Source organism: Uloborus diversus, chromosome 2 (assembly GCF_026930045.1).
Source record: "Uloborus diversus isolate 005 chromosome 2, Udiv.v.3.1, whole genome shotgun sequence".
Taxonomy (NCBI): domain Eukaryota; kingdom Metazoa; phylum Arthropoda; class Arachnida; order Araneae; family Uloboridae; genus Uloborus; species Uloborus diversus.
In genome coordinates, this window is record NC_072732.1 from 2,559,374 (window position 1) to 2,578,468 (window position 19,095).

General features: G+C 31.3%; 1 protein-coding gene across 1 annotated transcript in view; it reads right to left on the reverse strand.

The window, feature by feature from the left end:
- Window positions 1-18,278, reverse strand: part of LOC129217746 (serine/threonine-protein kinase PAK 1-like) — a 42,978-nt gene extending 24,700 nt beyond the window's left edge. The window contains exons 1-4 of the mRNA XM_054852085.1: window positions 18,097-18,278; window positions 14,194-14,345; window positions 9,324-9,403; window positions 5,442-5,577 (exon numbers count right to left, since the gene is read on the reverse strand). Coding sequence (XP_054708060.1) covers window positions 5,442-5,577; window positions 9,324-9,403; window positions 14,194-14,345; window positions 18,097-18,278 — 550 coding nt within the window. The remainder of the gene's footprint in view (window positions 1-5,441; window positions 5,578-9,323; window positions 9,404-14,193; window positions 14,346-18,096) is intronic.
- Window positions 18,279-19,095: the final 817 nt, after the last annotated feature.

Below are 19,095 nucleotides of genomic sequence, written 5' to 3' on the forward strand. Positions count from 1 at the left end.
TTCAGAAAAAATACTAATGAGTACCTCTATCAGAAATTAGTTTCTCACCCCAATGCTATCAAATCATACACATACAGGGGTGATTGTGAGTTCATCACAAAATACCTGAAAGTTTCAAAGCGAGAATGGGGGGGGGGGTAATCTTTGGCCCCTATTACTTAAGTGCACCTTTGCCATAGTTTTAAATAGTTCTGAGTCAAAATAGTGTGGTACATTTAATTAAATTTTTAATGGATTACAAAGTTACTTTTGAGCTGGTGTTATACAAATGATCTTGACATTTTTCATCTTAAGGCTCTTGCAGGTATATTTGATGAGTATTATATAATTTAAAACGATTGCGGAGGTAGGGAGATAAAAGCATAACAAAAAAAGAACATAATTCCGGTATTTTCGGACATGAAAATAACGGAAATACGTCCGAAAATACCGGAAATTCGGTGAAATACCGGAACACAATCACCCCTGCATGTTGACAGCCAGCTTGAATCTGTGATAATTACTGCGTAACATTTCTGTTAAGTTCACAGTGAAAGGACATCTATACAGTATTTATGATGCCTAAGAGGTTCCAATAAAACGAAGGGATGCCATTTAAAATGCGTTAATCTCGTTGTGGAGCATTCCAATTTCATCGTGATAGGATTTTAACCAGGGTTGCCACGCAATTTTGGAAAAAAAATTCCCTGTGTTTTCCCTGTATGAAAATAAAACATTACAAACGAGCGAGCACTGATTATTTGGAAAAGAACATTAATATCTTGATCATTTCACCACAGGGTAAAAAAACGAAACACAAATTTCTAAATAAATAAGAATTCATAATAACTGAAATAATAGCATGGTGGTTGAATAGATTCAACTTTTTATTCAAAAAAAAAAAAAAACTTCTCTTAGCCATGGACCTTAAAGTGTATAAGTGACCCAGAACAATGATAATTGACGACTCATTTCATACACTCTAAATTATCATCAAATTCAAGATTCTATTTTTATGATGAATGTTTTAATAGTTACTTTTAAAAAAAAAAAAAAAAAACTTTCAAGCAAAATGACCATTTTTATTTTATTTTATTTCTGAAATTTATTAATATTCTCATCATAATTATTACTATTTATTTAATTTTTGGTAGTTTATATATTTGAGAATTGATTTTTGTAACTTTAATTTAAGAAGGAAAAAAAATTCCCTGTATTTTCCAGGTTTTTGAGGAAATTTTTGAATTCTCTGTGTTTTCCCCGTTTCTTCAGGTTTCCCTGTGGCCTGGCAACCCTGTTAACACTGCTAACTGCCACCCGATGATTTGAATAGGGTTCATTAAACAGCTTTGACATGTTCGCTGATGGAGTGGTCGGAAGTGAATATGTTCGATATTTCTGTTCAGGGTATCCGCCATCTTTTGCAAAATATGCAAATACTGCCTAAATTAAGAAAACGAAGAAGCAAAATGTGTTTTCACTTTCTTGCTCAAAGAAAAAAAAAAGATGCAAGATCTGAAGAGGTGCATACTTGCCAACCTTCAAAGAAAGAAAAACAGGAGATTCCACTACAAGTACATAGGCGATTCACCAGCAACATATCTTTGCAACAGAATTATAAAATTATGCTTTTAAATAACATGAATACTAAATTTAAAGTGTAATGGGGATTTTTCACAGATGTAAGCTAATTAGTAGCAGTAAGAAAAATAGACTACAAAGGAAAAACTAAAAAACAAGGAGTGAATTTGCTTAAAGTTTTGTACATTCCCCAGTCTCTACCAAAAAAGTAGCTAAAAAATTTAATACTAAAATCCGAAAAAAAAATCAATATATAATGAAAATAAAATATAAGTTAAGTAGGTATAGGGTAGCTCATGTTAAAATAACTTCAAACTTCCAAAATAATTGAAATATTTCCAAGATGCAAAAGGATTGAAATCTGCTGCCATTTTCGGCAAAGCACGTGTTTCGTTGAACATGCACAGTGGTAAGCTTCCAAAAAATTAATTTTATCAAAATGCGTTATTAATTGGAAAAATTCTTATTCCCTGACATTGGTAGACAAGAAAAGGGCGCCATGGCTGGCTATGTATGTTGCTTCGGTAGCTCAGTCTTTCCCTCTCTCTCTTTTAAGGTGCCGTATTTTAGTTTCATGGTTAGCCGAGTTGGCCGTTTGCCATCATACTCTCGATTAGGCATTTTGTTAACTTTATCTGCAAACAGGGTTGGCAAGTTTTTGCCGGGGGGCGGAAAAAACCACGGTTTTTACCGCCCGGCAAAAATAGATTTTGTGATAACAACTTACGGACAGTTTTTTTTTTCCTTTTTATATAAAAGTAAAAGCATGAAAAGATTTTGATAAAATTTTAATTTAATTATTTTTAAAGTTTAAAAAAAATTAAGGTTTATCTTACTTTTAAAGTTATGGAGCATTTTTACTTTTAAATTTTTAAACCTTAACATAAAATTTCAGTTCGTAACATCTGAGACAAATAATTAACGTACAATGAAAATGTATTTAGCTTGTTTATTATAGTATTTTTTACAGAATACTAAATATCTATATAAAGTATACTTAATCAAGATGCAACTATAAAATAAAAGAAATAAAAGTTGGCTCATTCCGAAAAAATTGTTTTAGCAAACATTTAAAATCTTAAGTTTTACAATCCAACATTTGTCATTTGTTTTTAATTTATTTTTCACCTTATAAACTAGAAGTAACATGGAGAGACATAACTAAAATATTAAAGTGCATTATTTATATTATATTGTCACTATTTCTTGATTAACAATATAATGCCACTCTATTTGCAATTAGGTTTCTGTTGTTTTTTTCCATTTTTGCCATGGTTTTTTCCACTGTCCCAAAATGCCTTTTTGCCGGCAAAAAACCCAACCCTGGTCTACACATTCTCCAAACATGGGGAAAAAACACTTGTTTATTCTGAGAATTCCGCCAAGTTTTGCCGTCAATTTGGCGATTTTTTTAAATTTTTAAATCTGGTTTTAATTCCGCCAATGTTGGTTTTTTTAAAGACTTAACCACTGAAGCACATTTAAATTGCCACAATAATGGAGAAAGAAATCTGTGTAAAACTTTTTTTTTTTGCTTCGGTTCGCAAGAAACTAGGGGTGAAAATATTTAGTGTTCCCTGCTTACTCCAAGGCGCTATTATCATTAAATTGGCGTAAAAGGAAGTCATGTGATGCACACATCAGCTCGTTTAGTTATCGTTTGCCAAATTTAGCTTACGTTTAATCCTAACATTATTTTCTTACAATGCATTAGAAACGAAATAATTTTCATCTTTTTGTTTTTGGAACACCGATGAGAAAAAAAAAGAAAGTAGGGGGAATGTGGGGAAAAGTGAAATGGTTAAGATCACCGAGATTTTTCAAAATGAAAAAAATCGGAAAATTGTTTCGAAAATTACACTACATAAAGAACATTGTATTTTATAATAAAACTTGCGATGAAACAGTATTTTTTAGTTTCGGCAGTCAATCTGAGTCTTCAAAAAGAAGTTGAAAATTTTCACTTTTTTTTCATGGGGAAAAGTGAAAAATAAAATATTTTTCTTATGAAATATTTTATATTTAACTATAAAATATATTTTTGATTAAAAAAATCAGTAAATAAAAGGTTGAATGAATAAATCAAAAGATAATGAAACAATAAACAAATAATTAAATGAATAAATCAATATATGAACAAAAATAAATGATTAAGTAAAAGAATGAATGAAAAAGAAAATAAAAGAACGAATGAATACCATAAGTGAAATACCAAATAAATGAATGTATATGAATTAATTAATAAATGAAACAACCTATTTCACTTTGCCCTGTATGGACTTGAATATTTTTACTATTTATTTGAAATACAAATAAACTTAATATCAACTAAATTAATGCTGCATTGAATATTAGGAGGTCTCAATGAATGCTTAAAATGTTAATAACAAGAGCTTTATCATTTTATAGTAACAAAATTAATTTTTAACTTACTACAAAATATTACAATATGACTATCAGTTTTTCTAAAATTGCCTGTATGAACAAATGTTTTTATTTTTTGGCAGATTTTTTTTTTTTTTTTTTTTTTTTTTTTTGACTGGAATCATAGCTATAATACCAGATAGGTGGAGCTAAAAGCAGAGTAAATATTTCACTATTTCATTTTGCCCTATGTTCCCCTACTAGTCAAAAGTTAGTATTATATGTAGAAACCAAACTTTCCACCCCCAAAGACGGACAATTTTTTGCAAAAGTTTGAGAAAAACAAAGCAGGGGTGTCCACAAGGGGCGGGGGGATTATTGCGCCATCAAAATTTTTAGAGGATTTTAAATTTTTTGAAAATTTATTTATCAATTTATTCTTAAATCAAAGTATTTTTTTTTATTTTATTTAATTCTGTTTATATTTCATTTCATTTATTTATTTAGTTGGTGTGTGTGTTCAGGAGCAGATCTAGAGGGGGGCCATGGCCCCTCCCAAAGCCTTGTGATTGTAGGAATTTTTTTAAGAAAAAAAAGAAAAAAATATGAGAAAATAACAAAATTTAACACATGTGTTTTACTGAAAAAGAAGTATAGACCTTAGTTGGGAGATAAATTATATCCCTATCCTCAAAACAAAACTTATTTTCAAAATTTTTCTCCATCTTTTACATCATTTCTTGATTCCAACTACAGACACTTGGACGGTCTCTAAATGCTGCTGTTATTTAATTATATATATTAAAGTTATTTAATTATATATATATAAAATTTAGAAAAATATTAGCCAGACAGAAAGACTTTCAGCTTCATTAATAGTAAAGAAGATAAAGACAAAGAAAGATATAAAGAAAAAGAAGACAAAAAAAAGTGAAAATGAGCCGAAAAAAAAGTTGGGGAATTTTATAAGAAAATTTGGCTATTTGAGGAAAAAAAAATTTTCAAGAGACAAAAATATTAGAGGAAAGTCGATTCATTTTCTGAAAATATTAGTGGAAAAATAATTTTTGCATTTGGGGAATTTTGGTAGAAAACCTCGCTTTTTGGGGAAAAGTTGGAAGGGAATTGGGGAAATCTGGATTCGTGCATTATTTATATTATATTGTCACATATAATATAAATAATTAACACTACTCTGCAAGCTTCAATATTGTGTGTGGGAAACAAAGTTCTGAACTTTTACTAATATCTTTTTGATTCGACTTTTAATTGTTCGTATGGAAGATTCACTAATATTTATAGTCGTGCTACCGCTGACGTTTTGTAGTTGTTGGAATTGTTTTCTGCAAAGGACTCCAACTGCAATCTGCAACTCAAAAGGGCACTAATTAAATGAGTCATCGGTGCGATAACTTCGTGGATATAATCTAATCGCACAAAATCAACACTAAAATTTCAGCCTCTTAAACGGGTTTCTCCCCTTAAACCCTGTTTCTGTTAAATCGGGGATCACTCACTGAGGTTCTTCATGACTTCTTCGTCCGACAGTTTCTTTCTCTCCGGCTTCCTCCTGAGGACCGTCGTCTGGCTCGGAACTTCAGCGGTCTCCAAAGTCTCCAATTCCTTGACCACCTTGTCCAGTTCGTCGTTCACCTGATTGGATAAGATTCGGTATAAACGATCGTGTCCAATAAAAATGCAAAATACGAGAATTTTTTACACATTTATTAACAGGGGCCAATCCAGGATATTTTTCTCACTACCTATTTTTGTGAAAGTATTGCATCATTCTATTTTTGTGAAAGTATTTTTTTTATCAGCATTGTTTTTGTGAACTTTTAGAGGCATCCTCATTTTTGTAAAAGAGAAGTCGAACAAGTGAAATTTTAGTTTGAAAAGTGTAAATGTCATCTAGTATTATTTTTAACAGGTTTTGTTGTTTGGGGAGGGGGGGGGTAGCTAAAAACCTAAGATGTACCAAAAATACCATCGTAATTTCAGCTTAATGGGCTATGTACTGTGTACAATATTGGAAATTATGAGAGAAACGGTTCCCCAAAACAGATGTTGAAAGATTGCGATAATATTGCATAAACACACTTTGGCGAGAAACAGCTAAAAATGAGTTAAAATAACACAAAAAGGTTGCAATTTAAGCGATTGTTCATATAAACCTGCTTAGAATTTTATTTTATGCGTAAATTTTGTTTTAAACAGAGAAACAAATTTTATATTTTAAAATGTGAATTTTTGTGACATTTTCGATGTTTTTGTGAAGCCACTGATGTTATTACTCAATTTTTGTGAAAGTACCGATTTCAAAACAAGACTTTTGTGAAGGTACCGAAAAACGGCAGCAAAATCAGCCTGTATTGGGCCCTGATTAAGGTCTTGCTAACTCTCATTTTTGGCTCTAAATTGAAAGAATGTTAAAGAATCAAGTATCATTTGCTCCTTTGAAAAAGGGAGCCTCTCCAAATATCAAAAGATTAAATGTTTGAAATAACTGGGTTGCCACTCAATTCTGGGGGTAAAATTCCCTATGTCTGTGTTTTCCCCATATGGATATGCAGTATTATAAGAAAAGATTTCATCTTGCCAGCAATCACTCACAATCGGTGATTCAGATTCAACTCTTAAGACATTTTAAGGGGTACCTAAAAAGGTACCCCTTTTATGGTTTTAAGTACCTTTCAAACATTTTTTTTAAGTTTAAGTAAATTTTATATTTCTTTGAAACCATAACATGCATACTTATTTTGTAATCAATAATTATTTTAAAAATTTAAAAATATTGCCTTTTTTTTAAAAAAAATTCAAAAAATTGAGAAAAACTTCAATTTTTTAAAATCCCTAAGGTTTTTTTATTTTTGCTTTTTTTTAAAAAATGTTTTTTGCTAAAGGATCACTATAATCATCTCTAAAAATCTGTGCATCCATTTGCTTATGAGTTTATTAGAAAATTTTCTGTGATTAATTATGTAAAAAATCAAAGTTTTTTTTTTATTTTAAATTTGGTTTTCAAAGATTTAACATGCTCTGAACATTTGAGTAATTTACAAAATGCTTATCCAATGCAGTTCTGTCAAATAGGTTATCCCAATTACAAAAAGTTTTACTTTAAAGCTGTATCTTTGATAGAAAAAAATCCTTAGGGATTCTAATGACATGAAAACACAAAAAAAAAAAACCATCATTGAGAAAAAGCAATTTAAAGTGTTTCTTTTGCATAAGAACACATAGCGAGCATGTCCTAAAACCACTCATAACTTTTTTAATGTTTGAACTAAAGCAATGAAACTTTCCCCTGTGTTCAGAATAGTTTTTAGTTTTGAAATAAGCAATAAAACTTTTCTTGATCGTTTCATCATTTTTGAGGTACTGTAACCCCTTAAGGGCATGCATAATTTTCATTTATGCGTGTAAAGTTTGCAAAAAAGAAAACAACCGCAAATGAAAAAAACCAAAGGATGATCGAAAATAGCATGAGAAAAGGCTAAATTTTCAATTAGAGCCGATTATTTCAAAAAATCAGGGAGAATAGCGAGCAACTCCTCGATTTGCAATGCAGTGAGTTGGAAATAACAGAGCTATACCTAAAAAAAGTCAAACGGCGCTGATATTTGTATAAGAACACTATTAGCCGGATAATTTTGAATTTGGGGGGGGGGGGGTAAAATCAATAAAGAAAATGAAGGGAATTAAAGAAATCATTAAAACTAAAATAAATAGCACAGTGACTGAAATTTATGCATTTCTTTTTATTTAAAAAAAAAAACTTACATTCATTGCTAAACCTTTAAGGAAAAGAAACAAAAAAAAAAGCAGAAAATAGAATACTGATGACTTATCTCATGCTAAATTAACTGGCATGAAATTCAAAATGCATGTCAAATAAAACACAAAATAATTTTTGCTTTAATGATAGTCATCTTAACATTTATTTCAAAAAAAAAAAAACCTTTAAAGTTCAATTACGATATTTTATTTCATTTATTCATCTTATTGTTATTATTATTACTATTTTGTAATTTGAGTATTTTGCCATTGATTTTTGCAACATCAATGTTTAAAAAAAAGTAAAATTCCCTGCACTTTCCAGGCATGTAAGGAAATTTTCAAAATTCCCTGGATTTTCCCTTTTTTTCCCTTGTTGATTTTTGAATTTCTTGTATTTTCCCTTTTTTTTTTAAAGTTAGCCTGAGGTATTTATGGCAACCCTGAACAAACTTGTAACAATATCCATACATAGATTTTTAGATTGAAACAGAATATTTCATGCTAAATTGCTTTAAGTTGAAATTATTTAATACAAACAATTCATATTACAACAAAGTACAAGTTATTTGAATTAAGAAGTATATCCTGGGTATGGCTCTACTGATTGGTGTATTATTAGATAGTGTTTGGTACTTTTTCAAGAAATACTCACCTACATGAAATGTTTAATTTCATTTATTGTTTTATAAGGGCAACAGCAGTTGTTAGAAAAACTAACAAAACGTTCTTTCTGCTTGCCGATATATCTGGCAGAAAACCAAGCAGTGGCTTTAAATAATTAAGAAGCAGAGGCTTCAATACTAATTTTTACATTTTGCTTAATCTATATATATAAAAATGAATGTTTGTCTGTATGTCATCCATGAACTCAAAAACTACCCGACAGATTTGGCTGAAACTTTCACCGTTTGTTATTTTTGGTACTGGGAATGTTTATAGACCAGATCGAAAAAATCCAATCGATCGTTCCTTTTTTATTCCAATTTAAGTCACAATCCATTTGATAAATACGAATAAAATGATCGGTTGCAGAAATGAATTCGCGTGAAAGATCTCATTGATAAGAAGCCATTTTTCTTGACTTTGAACAAATAAATTCTTTCTTTATTGTTTTATGGCTTTTCATGCTACGGGGGGATTTAAAACTTTTTCTATTTGATATTTTTAGTCTTGCAAACTGCGTGAGTACAAAATTTGAGTAGAGTCACTGGATACCTGGACCGATGATTATGAAAATGGCTATAGATATGTATTTTTCCACGGAGAAGGTGCATAATAGGCTCATTGAAGCCACTCGCCACCAGGTGGCACTGCAGAGTAGCCACTTCTGCCCCGTTCAACCGATTGTCATGAAAATCAGTATAATGATGGATTTTTTTTGTTGGCGTAGCAATGCACGTCGGGTACAGCTAGTAACTTAATATAATACAGTTCATTTTAATAATCTCATTTATTTTCAGTTTTATAAAGAAGTAATGAGGACGTTGAAAACTGTAATAGCAAAAGATTCTTTGCAGAACCATGACATATCATGTGCCAGAAATCCGAAACATTGCGATTAAATTGCATTTAAGATCACGAGCTAAAACTTCAAAATGTATTATTAAAAAAGGTAATACCTCTTTGTCTTGGACTGATTCTTTCTCAACCAGATCTGGTAGTGATATATTTACAGGTGTAGCTAAATGGCCGTCAGCAGCTGAGAAATGAAATTAAAAAAAAAAATTATTTAATTCATCCAGATGTTTTTAAATGGAAACACTGACAATTAAAACCTCATAAATAGAGAAAATAACAGCTCGGTTTGAAATTAGATGTCGCAATAAAAGGAAGCTGGAATTTAAGGAAACTGCTTTTGCATTATGGAGAATTTAAGAGTTCTAAGGACCCTTAACCTTCAAAATGTTTGAATTTCTGGAAAAAATATATGTTATGCATAATTTAATTCTGAACAATTTGATACCTTATTTATTACCATACGCAAAAAAACTTTTCAACTATATATAACTGTCTTCTACTGTAAATAAACCAAAGTCAAAGTTCTTTCATGTAGTTACATATTGCTTGCAATGGCACTATTTGAACGTATGTAAACTATTTCTTTTTGTTGTATGCTAAAAGCTTTACATTGAAAAATATATTCAAAGACTTTTGTTTGCTGTCTTTGTCAAGTACCAGAATCTTTTATTTTACTGTTGTTATTAAGAGCAAATAAATCATTTACTTTCTGTGTACCAGACTTTTTCTTTCAAATAAAGGGCTACCGAAAGTGCTAAAGTGACTACTATTTTTCATCAGGGTTCATACACTTTTGGTTAAAAAAAGTTCCCTGACTTTTCCAGGTTTTCCAGGTTGTTTTTTAGAAAATTCCAGGTTACTCGCTTCATTAAAAATTTAAGTTTAAATAGTAATATTTTCAAAATAATTAAAATTGTTTAAAGTAGCAATGCAGAAGAACTGAAACTTCTCCCCTTAGAATTAAAAAAAAAAAAACTTGGATTTTTTTTCCTTTGTTTTCTCTGTCAAAATTTTAAGTTTTTTTTAAACATTTTGTTCAAAATTGTTTTAATTTGCTTACTATTTGTTGAAAACAGAGTACTTTCAACTTATTTTAGCGTTTTTTTGATGTCACGCATAATATTATAGCGTTTTGCTGTAGTCCTGCAGCAACCTTTTAGCATCCACTTTTGGTTTACAATACTTTTTATTTTCTTATAAGTAGGTTACACAAAACATATTGAGCAAAATGCAAAGCTAAATTTTAGTATAAATATGATTAACTTGTTGCATCAATTGGCATACCATGTAATGCATAGTAACAAAAATCAACATCCGCCGATCATAGGCCAATGCCAATAATCTTTTTTTTTTCACATATTAAAGGACGCTTACATTAAAATTTCAAATTTTCTTTTCCAGAAAGTATTAGTTAATTTTCAAAAATTCACAACTTTTTGCACATTTTAATGTTATTTTCAATGTTACTCATTGATATAAACATCCAATTCTGTTTCTGGAAGTTTAAGTCTACTTCCATTGTGCAAACGATCAAATATGGCGACAAAGTGAAAAATTTAAAATAATAAGTAGATTTTTGGATTTGTAGTATAAAAGTAGTAATAAATAATTAATAATCCTTAAAAGGATACAATAAAAGCAAAATAGTCAGTATTTAGCACATAAGAGTCTAAATCAATTAAAACAAAAAAATGTTATGAAGATTAAATTTTGCATTTTTCCAGAAAATAATTACAAATTATCCGGAAAAAAAGGCACAATTTGTGTTGTTTTCAATAGTTTGCATTGCAATTAACATCCAATGCCGTTTTCGGGAACTTAGGCACTTAAAAAGTCTTGCATACTTCCATCTTGGGAATGACCAAATATGGCGGCTATGCCCGAAAATAAGAAATAACTTTTTTAATTTGTCGCATGAAGACAATTAAAAAATAATTAATCTTCATGAAACTACAATTCATTGAAAAGTTTTTATCACATTTGCGTCCGAGGCAATGAGGATAAGATTAAGTTTTAAGAACAATTTTTTTTCATTTCTCAAAAAAATTATTTTAAATAACAATAGAAAAACAATTTGTAGACCATTTTTTGTTATTTTCATCAGTTTTCAATTAAAGAAAACATCCAATTCTGCTTTGTTTTTAGAAACTTAGGCATTTTAGGATCGTATCTACATCCATCTTGTGAATGACCAAAGATGGCGACTACGTTTCACACGTAGCTGAAATGATTTTCCGATCAAAAAAAAAAACTATTTTCCCCGATCGACCTTCCCATCTACAGGTTGTGCTTCCGAAGCAGTAAATTGTCTTCTCTCCTTTTGAGTTCGTGCATAATTGCTGTTCACCTGATTTTTTTCCCCTTGGGAACTACTGAGAGCCAAAAATGGCGGCTGCTGAAGATTTTTTGGGTCGCCACTTTTTTCATTGCTTTAAAATTGTTACAATTTTTTTTAAATACATCGATAAAAATGAAGATTAGATCTCATAAAACCAAATTCCCTGGGAAAAAATTGGGAAAAGAAAAATTTTGGGGACACATTTGGAAAATTCCCTGACATTTTTGACTATGTCATTTTCCATGATAATTCCAAGTTTTCCCGGAGCGTACGAACCCTGAACCGAATAGAATGTTGTGGCAACCCATCTAAAACTTTAGGCAGTAGAAAGAAATGCGTTCCCCTCACTGACTCCATGCAAGAAAATCTTCGCTCTTTTGGCGCATTTTTCGTTGTGAAAAAAAAAAAAAAAAAAAAAAAAAAAACGTTCATTTCTCGATCGCAGTTTTTAAGTGCCAGCGTCGGTTTAGATAAAAATTTACAATTTTTTTCGTGAAATCACAATAAAAACGAAGACTAGATCTCATGGTACTTAATTCCTTGGGAAAAAAAATGGAAAAAAAAATTTGGAGGACAAAATTTGAAAACTCCCTGACTTTTCCCTGACATTTTTGACAGTGTTATTTTCCCTGACAATTCCCGGTTTTCCCGGAATTCCCGGAGCGTACGAACCCTGTTCATGACTTTGGCAGCTAGTGTCTACTTTTCAGAATTCTTAGCCTTGAGCTTTACCATTGGCGTCAATATAGGGGGGCAAGTGGGGGCTCAAGCCCCCCCCCCCCCCCTGCCTAGAAATTAGAACTTCCTTGCTTTTAGTAAATTTTTCTTCACAAAAATGTAAAAACGTTTCTTCTCTAGACATTAATAAATAAGTTATTAAAAACGTCAAACTTTAATAACCCTAATTTGTACTAAAATCGGTTTCCACGGGGAAAATATCCTACTAAACCATAAAGAAAATATCTGAGTCCCCTTCCCCTTAAAATTTTGCATATGGGCGCCCATGTACTGTTTGACCATCGATTACATGGAAAGACTAATATCCAGTTTATAGGTGGAAATGGACGTATCTATTAGTTTATAGGGGTGTTAGTTGGTTTGTTTCAGATGTGCACTATTACCTCTCTATTATGTAGCCTTAGTTTTGTAAAAATGAAAATTGGCTCACAGCAACGTTTTTTGAATCTAAAGTATATTCGATCTATATTCTCAAGGCAAACATGAATTGATTTATTTATTCACAACAAAGTCTGGAGCTTACCATTTTACTTTTACGTTCCTGAACAAAATGAAAATGTTTTATTTCATTTTTGTTGTTTCCATGGTAACTAGTTTTGTTTTCCCTTATTTTAATTTTGAGAATGCAATAAATGAATAAGGCACTAGTCCACTATAATATTAAAATCTGTTCGCATCCGTCTGTCTGTCTGAAGATCGATCTTCTCGAGAACCACTGCGAATCGGGAGTCAAACGAGATACTGATCAATTTGAAATTTTCCAAAGAAAACAATAGGACCAATCTCATAATTGTACGACTTTAATTAGCGGAGATATTAATTAAAACGTTAATTAACATAACGTTATTCAGCAATTTTTATTTCTTTCCTGTTGCCATTTTGCATATGGGTGAGCAAATAAAATTCTAAAAATTGCAAAAACAGCAACATTTTTTAAATCTAAAGTCGATTCGATCCATATTCTCACGGCAAAAACGAATTGATTTATTTAATCACAACAAAGTCTTGAGCTTACCATTTTGCTTTTACGTTCCTGAACGGAATGAAAATATTGCATTTTCTTTTTGTTGTTCCCATGGTAACTATTTTTATTTCCATTAATTTTATTTTCGAGAATGCAATAAATGAATGAGGCTCTAGCGACATTATAAAACGCGTGCATCGAAATCCCATCGTTATTTTCCCTTCTCCCCTTCTAGATTCATTCAGATGGAATCGCCTTTACTTGGCAGATTGCCGACTTACGTGCAATCCGTGGTCAAACAGTATGAGCTTTACTAACTACCCCCACTGATCAGGGTTTAAGCTGCGTTCAAAAGTTCTTTAGCATAAAAGCTAAAATTGAGGGGAAAATGTTAGCAAAATGCTAAAATGTTACACATTCTCATATATTTATATACGCCTCAGTGTGTTTCATCTCCAGTTGAAAATAAAATTCATATTTCATTTGTGACATCCTTGAAGAAATAAGTACAACAGCAATTTTTTTAAAACATAAAATAAGAAAAGAAAACATGATTAGTGTTTAGAACGTTGCAGTCCCCTTCTCCTAATAAAGCAGTCTTTGGGGGGACATAATGCTGGATAAGACTAATTAATAAGATTGAACTTAATTGTAGTTTAAACATCTCAGCTAAGATTTAAAAAAGATTAAAGTGATTATCGCCATGCACGCTTCCTCTCTATTATCATACATTTCTTCTTTCTTCAAAAAACTAATTTATTTTTTATTTGAGCAAAAAAGCAAAAATGCATTGCTTTATTTTCGCAATTCAGATAGTGTTTTCGCATTATGCGAAAAATGCGACCGTAGCGGAAACCCTGGCACTGATGCAAATGCGATCGAACGAAGAGTTACTGAAAAGAGGTCGCATGCAAAGTTGAGGTTTCCGTACCGGTGATGGAGTCTTCGATTTCCCTGGATTCTTCGTCCACCGTCTTGGTGGTGGTGATGAACTTGACCTCTCCGGGCTTCTTCTTGATGGAGTGGACGTAATACTTGAGAGCCTGCAGCACGGCCGTGGGATTCTGGCTCTGCTCAGAAGAGCTGCAAAGGTAAGAGAATAATGACATACGCATGATTAGTCAAATACAAACACACACACAAAAAACCCACACACAACATTTCTTTCTCCTGAACTCTAAATTAGTCAAGAGGCTTCCTGACAGGGTTTGCCGATATACAGTCAAACCTGTTTATGTAGAACCTGTCTATCTCGAAAACTTCTCTATGTCGAAGTTTTTTATTTTCCCTGCACATAAAGTATTAATTTAATGTTTCCCCCCATGTTGTCTCGAATGAAATTTTCTGAAAACCTGTATATCTCGAATTTCGAATAAAGTGTCTTTCTTGAATTCGATCCCCAACGATCTTTATTAACTGGAATTTGGAGACAAAAAGCATTTTTCTTAATATTAGCAATCACATAATCCTCCAGAATTAAAACTTTATGCACAAGAAGCAAGTTTTCCGGCAATTATATACAGTCGGAAACTGAGAGGAAGAGAACATTGTTGATTAGTAAAGTAGCTTCCAAAGTTTTACTTTCGAGTCATTGCTCCCAATTATCTATTTTTTTTTTAAATATTTCAAAACCTCTGGATCTCAAAACCTCCAAATCTCGAATTTTTCTTTTCTCTCGTAAAATTCGAGATAGACAGGTTCGACTGCATATCATGATAAATATCACGATATATATCCGATATTTATTTTTAAAATATCGTGATACTTTGAAATTTTTTCTATTTATTTTTTCAACTATTGTATTTTCAGTGTAAAAATAAAATTAATCATATTATCACTGTTCATTTATTATTAAAAATAACCAAAAAGTTATGTACTATTTTTTATGATGTATTAATACATCATTAAACAAAGATATTTCTTTTTTATTTTATATTCATGAAATTATTAGTAATGCAACAGCTTTAATTCATATTAAAAGTGCCTGATTAAATATTTACCATTGGTGAGAAAAAAAGAAAATGTCTTATGACTCTGCACCGACTAATGCATATTTTTTATTTCCGAATCATGTAACTGCGTAAAAATTGCTCACAGAAGAAAAATGTGTACAACAGCTAATGTTAAATTAACACCAATAAATTGATAAAAATTAAATGAAATATTAGATATAAATAATAAAAGAAATCTTAATTTTAAGTCTACATATTGTATTAACAATAAGAAAGTAAAGAGTGATTTGAGGATGTATTTACTATTTTGAAGACTTTAGTTTGTGTTGGTTGAAAATATCGGATATATATCAAAATATCCGATATTTTCGAAAATATCATATTTTTGAACCCTGCTTCCTGAGCAAAAAGCCAATGATATGCTTACTTGTAGCCTTTTTGACTACCAGTTAGAAATTCAAGAATGCTATCAGCATTGAAAATTACATAACTTATTTTTGAAGACTGCTTTTACATTTTTAAAACAGTTTATTTACAGTCGAGTCTCGAAAATTCAAGGTAATTGGGGTTCAAGCCACTTTGGATTACTGAAAACTGACTCTTCGGAAAAGTCTTAGCAACTTGCATGTTACGCTACTCAGATAACATAAGGATGTGTGCTTTTTACTTCCTTCTTTACTAATAATAAAGCAGAAAGTCTCTATGTCCAGATCTCTGTGACGCGCATGACACCTAGACCGTTCGACTGATTTTCATGAAATTTGGCACAAAGCTAGTTTGTAGCATGGAAGTGTGCACCTCAAATCAATTTTTCGAAAATTCAATTTTGTTCTCTTTCTATTCCAATTTTAAGAAAAAAATTATCGTAAGATGGACGAGTAAATTACGAAATTATCACAACGTGGAACCATAACATGGGCACAAGCCGATTGGCGAGAAAATTCACCATACATTATTTGTAAATATAGAGGCGAACCAAAAGACCTTTTAATTTTTCTATTACGTGCAAAGCCGTGCGGGGTACCACTAGTCTACAATAAAAGGGAACAATTGTCAGATTTTAACCTAAATTTCCATTTATTTATCCTGAAACGAATTTTGATATTAGTTTTTTTTTTTTTTTTCAATGATATCTGAACATATCTATGTGTGTAAACTTATAGGCAACCAATAAATGCCACTGGACAGTAACTGAATCCAGTCTGACCACTTTTGCCAAAATATTTATATCTGTGCTAATGCACAACTTCTATATATGAACCAACATCACAACAACGATTGTAACACGAAACCTACGTAATGATAATTGATGACGCTTTACTATAATGCAATGAAGGAAGTTTTACAATAGCAGAAAAATTCAATTTTTATATTTCAATCATTATTTGGATTTAATTCACACAGATTAAATAATTTTATAAAGGATTAAAAATATAACTTAAGGACCTCGAACTGACCATAACCTTGAACTTTTGAGACTTACCCTGCATTTATTTATTCTATTAAAAAAAAAAAAAACTAAACCCAAGAAAAATGCAAAATAAAGGTTTTTAAAAAATTCATAAAAAATACAAATATTGCTTAATTTTCGAAAATTTTTCATTCATCATATTTAAATTTAAATTTCCTACACTATAGTACGAAAAATATTTATCTGGTGCAATTGATTTGGGGACTGTGAGGTAAAAAGTACTAAAAAGTGCAAAAAAAAAAAAATGCATAAACATTGAATAACTTTTTTACTAATTAAAGTATCAAAAATCAAAGCCTGAGGTGCACATCTTCATCAATGAAATAATCCTCAAATTGGTACCTGCATTTTATCGTATATTCACGCAACTCATTTTGCCAATTTTCTATTTTATTCTTCCTCCACAAACGCAAGTGTTTCACTTTTGTTTTTACATGAGGCAGTGAAAAGCAAAACGATTATAAGTGCATTTTTAAAAGTTTCTTTTAAAACACTTTCAAAGTTGAGGTACTTCATTACAAAGTCTTTCTAAATCATGCTGCATAACAGCACCTACTAGTTCTATCTCTTGCCCCAAAACAGAGGAGCGATTATCCAACCATTTGTGCTGATTATCTCCAAATTTTTAATTTTGGAGATAATCAGCACTTACCAACTTCATACTTGCCAACCTTCGAAGAAAAAAAAAACGGAGATTCCACTAGAGGTATCACCATCGGCATATCTTCACAACATAATTATTAATTGTGCTTTTAAATAACACGAATACTAAATTCAAAGTGAAATGGGGATTTTTCGCAGATGTAAGCTAATTGGTAGCAGCAAGAAAAACATACTGCAATGGAAAACCCTAATAATAAGTAGTGAACTTGCTTAAAGTTCTGTACATTCCCCAGTCTCTTCCAGAAAAGTAGCAACCAAAATTTAATTCCTAAAATCCGAAAAAAAAATCAATATATGATGAAAATAATATATATAATAAGTAGGTATAGGGTTTCACATGTTAAAATAACTTCAAACTTTCAAAATAATTGAAATAGTTTCAAGATGCAAAAAGATTGAAATCTGCTGCCATTTTTGGCAGAGTGCGTGCTTTGTTGAACATGCACAGTGGAAAGCTTCCAAAAAATTAATTTTTACTAACGGTGTTATAAATTGGAAAATTTCTTATTCCCTGACATTGGTAGACTAGAATTGGGCGCCATCTATTGAGAAGAAAGTGAAACTTTTTGATGATTGACTGAAAAAACGGGAGAAAATCGTAAAAAACAGGAAATCGGGAAATGGGAGCAAAAAACCGGAGTCTATCGTTAAAAACAGTAGAGTTGGCAAGTATGCAACTTGCATCCCTTTGCTTCTCACTGTCTCATATGTTTATAGCCGACGAACTAGACGAATTTCTTGTTCTCACCTGATGTTGGCCTGCTGCAGGAGCCTGAGCCAGGGCTCCGGTAGCCCCTCCATGCATCCGGTGCTCTGGTTTATCTTCACGTGGATGTTGTGCTTCACCGAGAAGGGAATCCCGATCTCTGAGGGAGCCTGCTCCTTCTTGGAGGACTTCTTCGAAGACCGCAGTTTGGTAAATAAGCTCATGGTGGCTGGATATGAAACGATGCCGCTGAAAAGAACACAAAATTCTACGGTGACATTTCCTCTTTTCAAAGTTCTTTCGCATTAGCTCGGCATCAGGGCGATTCTCGAAAAAATGTCCCGTGCATAGTGACGTGGATCGGGTAAATACCCAGCGGGTAGGTAAATATTTTTTGGGTATTTACCCAAGGCTTGGGTAAATACCCAAAAACTGGGTACTTTACAAAAAAAAAAATGCAAAAAGTGAATGGGAATTTTTTTTTTTTAAATCTTAATATGAAATAATTGGTAAAACTGATACATACATATGTATTACACAGTTCATAATATTTTTTTATTAAAAGACTTCATGAAATTATGAAAAAAACCTATTGTGAACCAAAGAGAATCTTTCTTTTCAATGTCATAATTTAGAGAAGTATAAGCAATTCAATGATGAACTTCAGGATTTCAAAATCACAATCTAGGTTAGTCATATCCAAAATGAAAAAAAAAGGAAGCATGAGGGATGTTTGGAAGAATAAACTGAGAAGTTATTAACACTATGCTGTTATTTATTTATTTTACTGCTGTTTAAGTGATTACGTGAGAAATATAGAAACAGTTTTCACATTACTAAGCAAAATAAATAAATCAATCAAAATATTGTTTTCTGTTGCCTTGCTCAGTTGCATTTGCTTTCCGGTACTTCGTGATGAAAATTTATTCAAACTATTTTTATTGACATTTCGTTACATTTTGATGTCATGCAGGGACATATTACTAGGTTATAAAAGACTAGGACCTTAGAAAAATGATGTTTGCGTTTTTTGTAACCAGT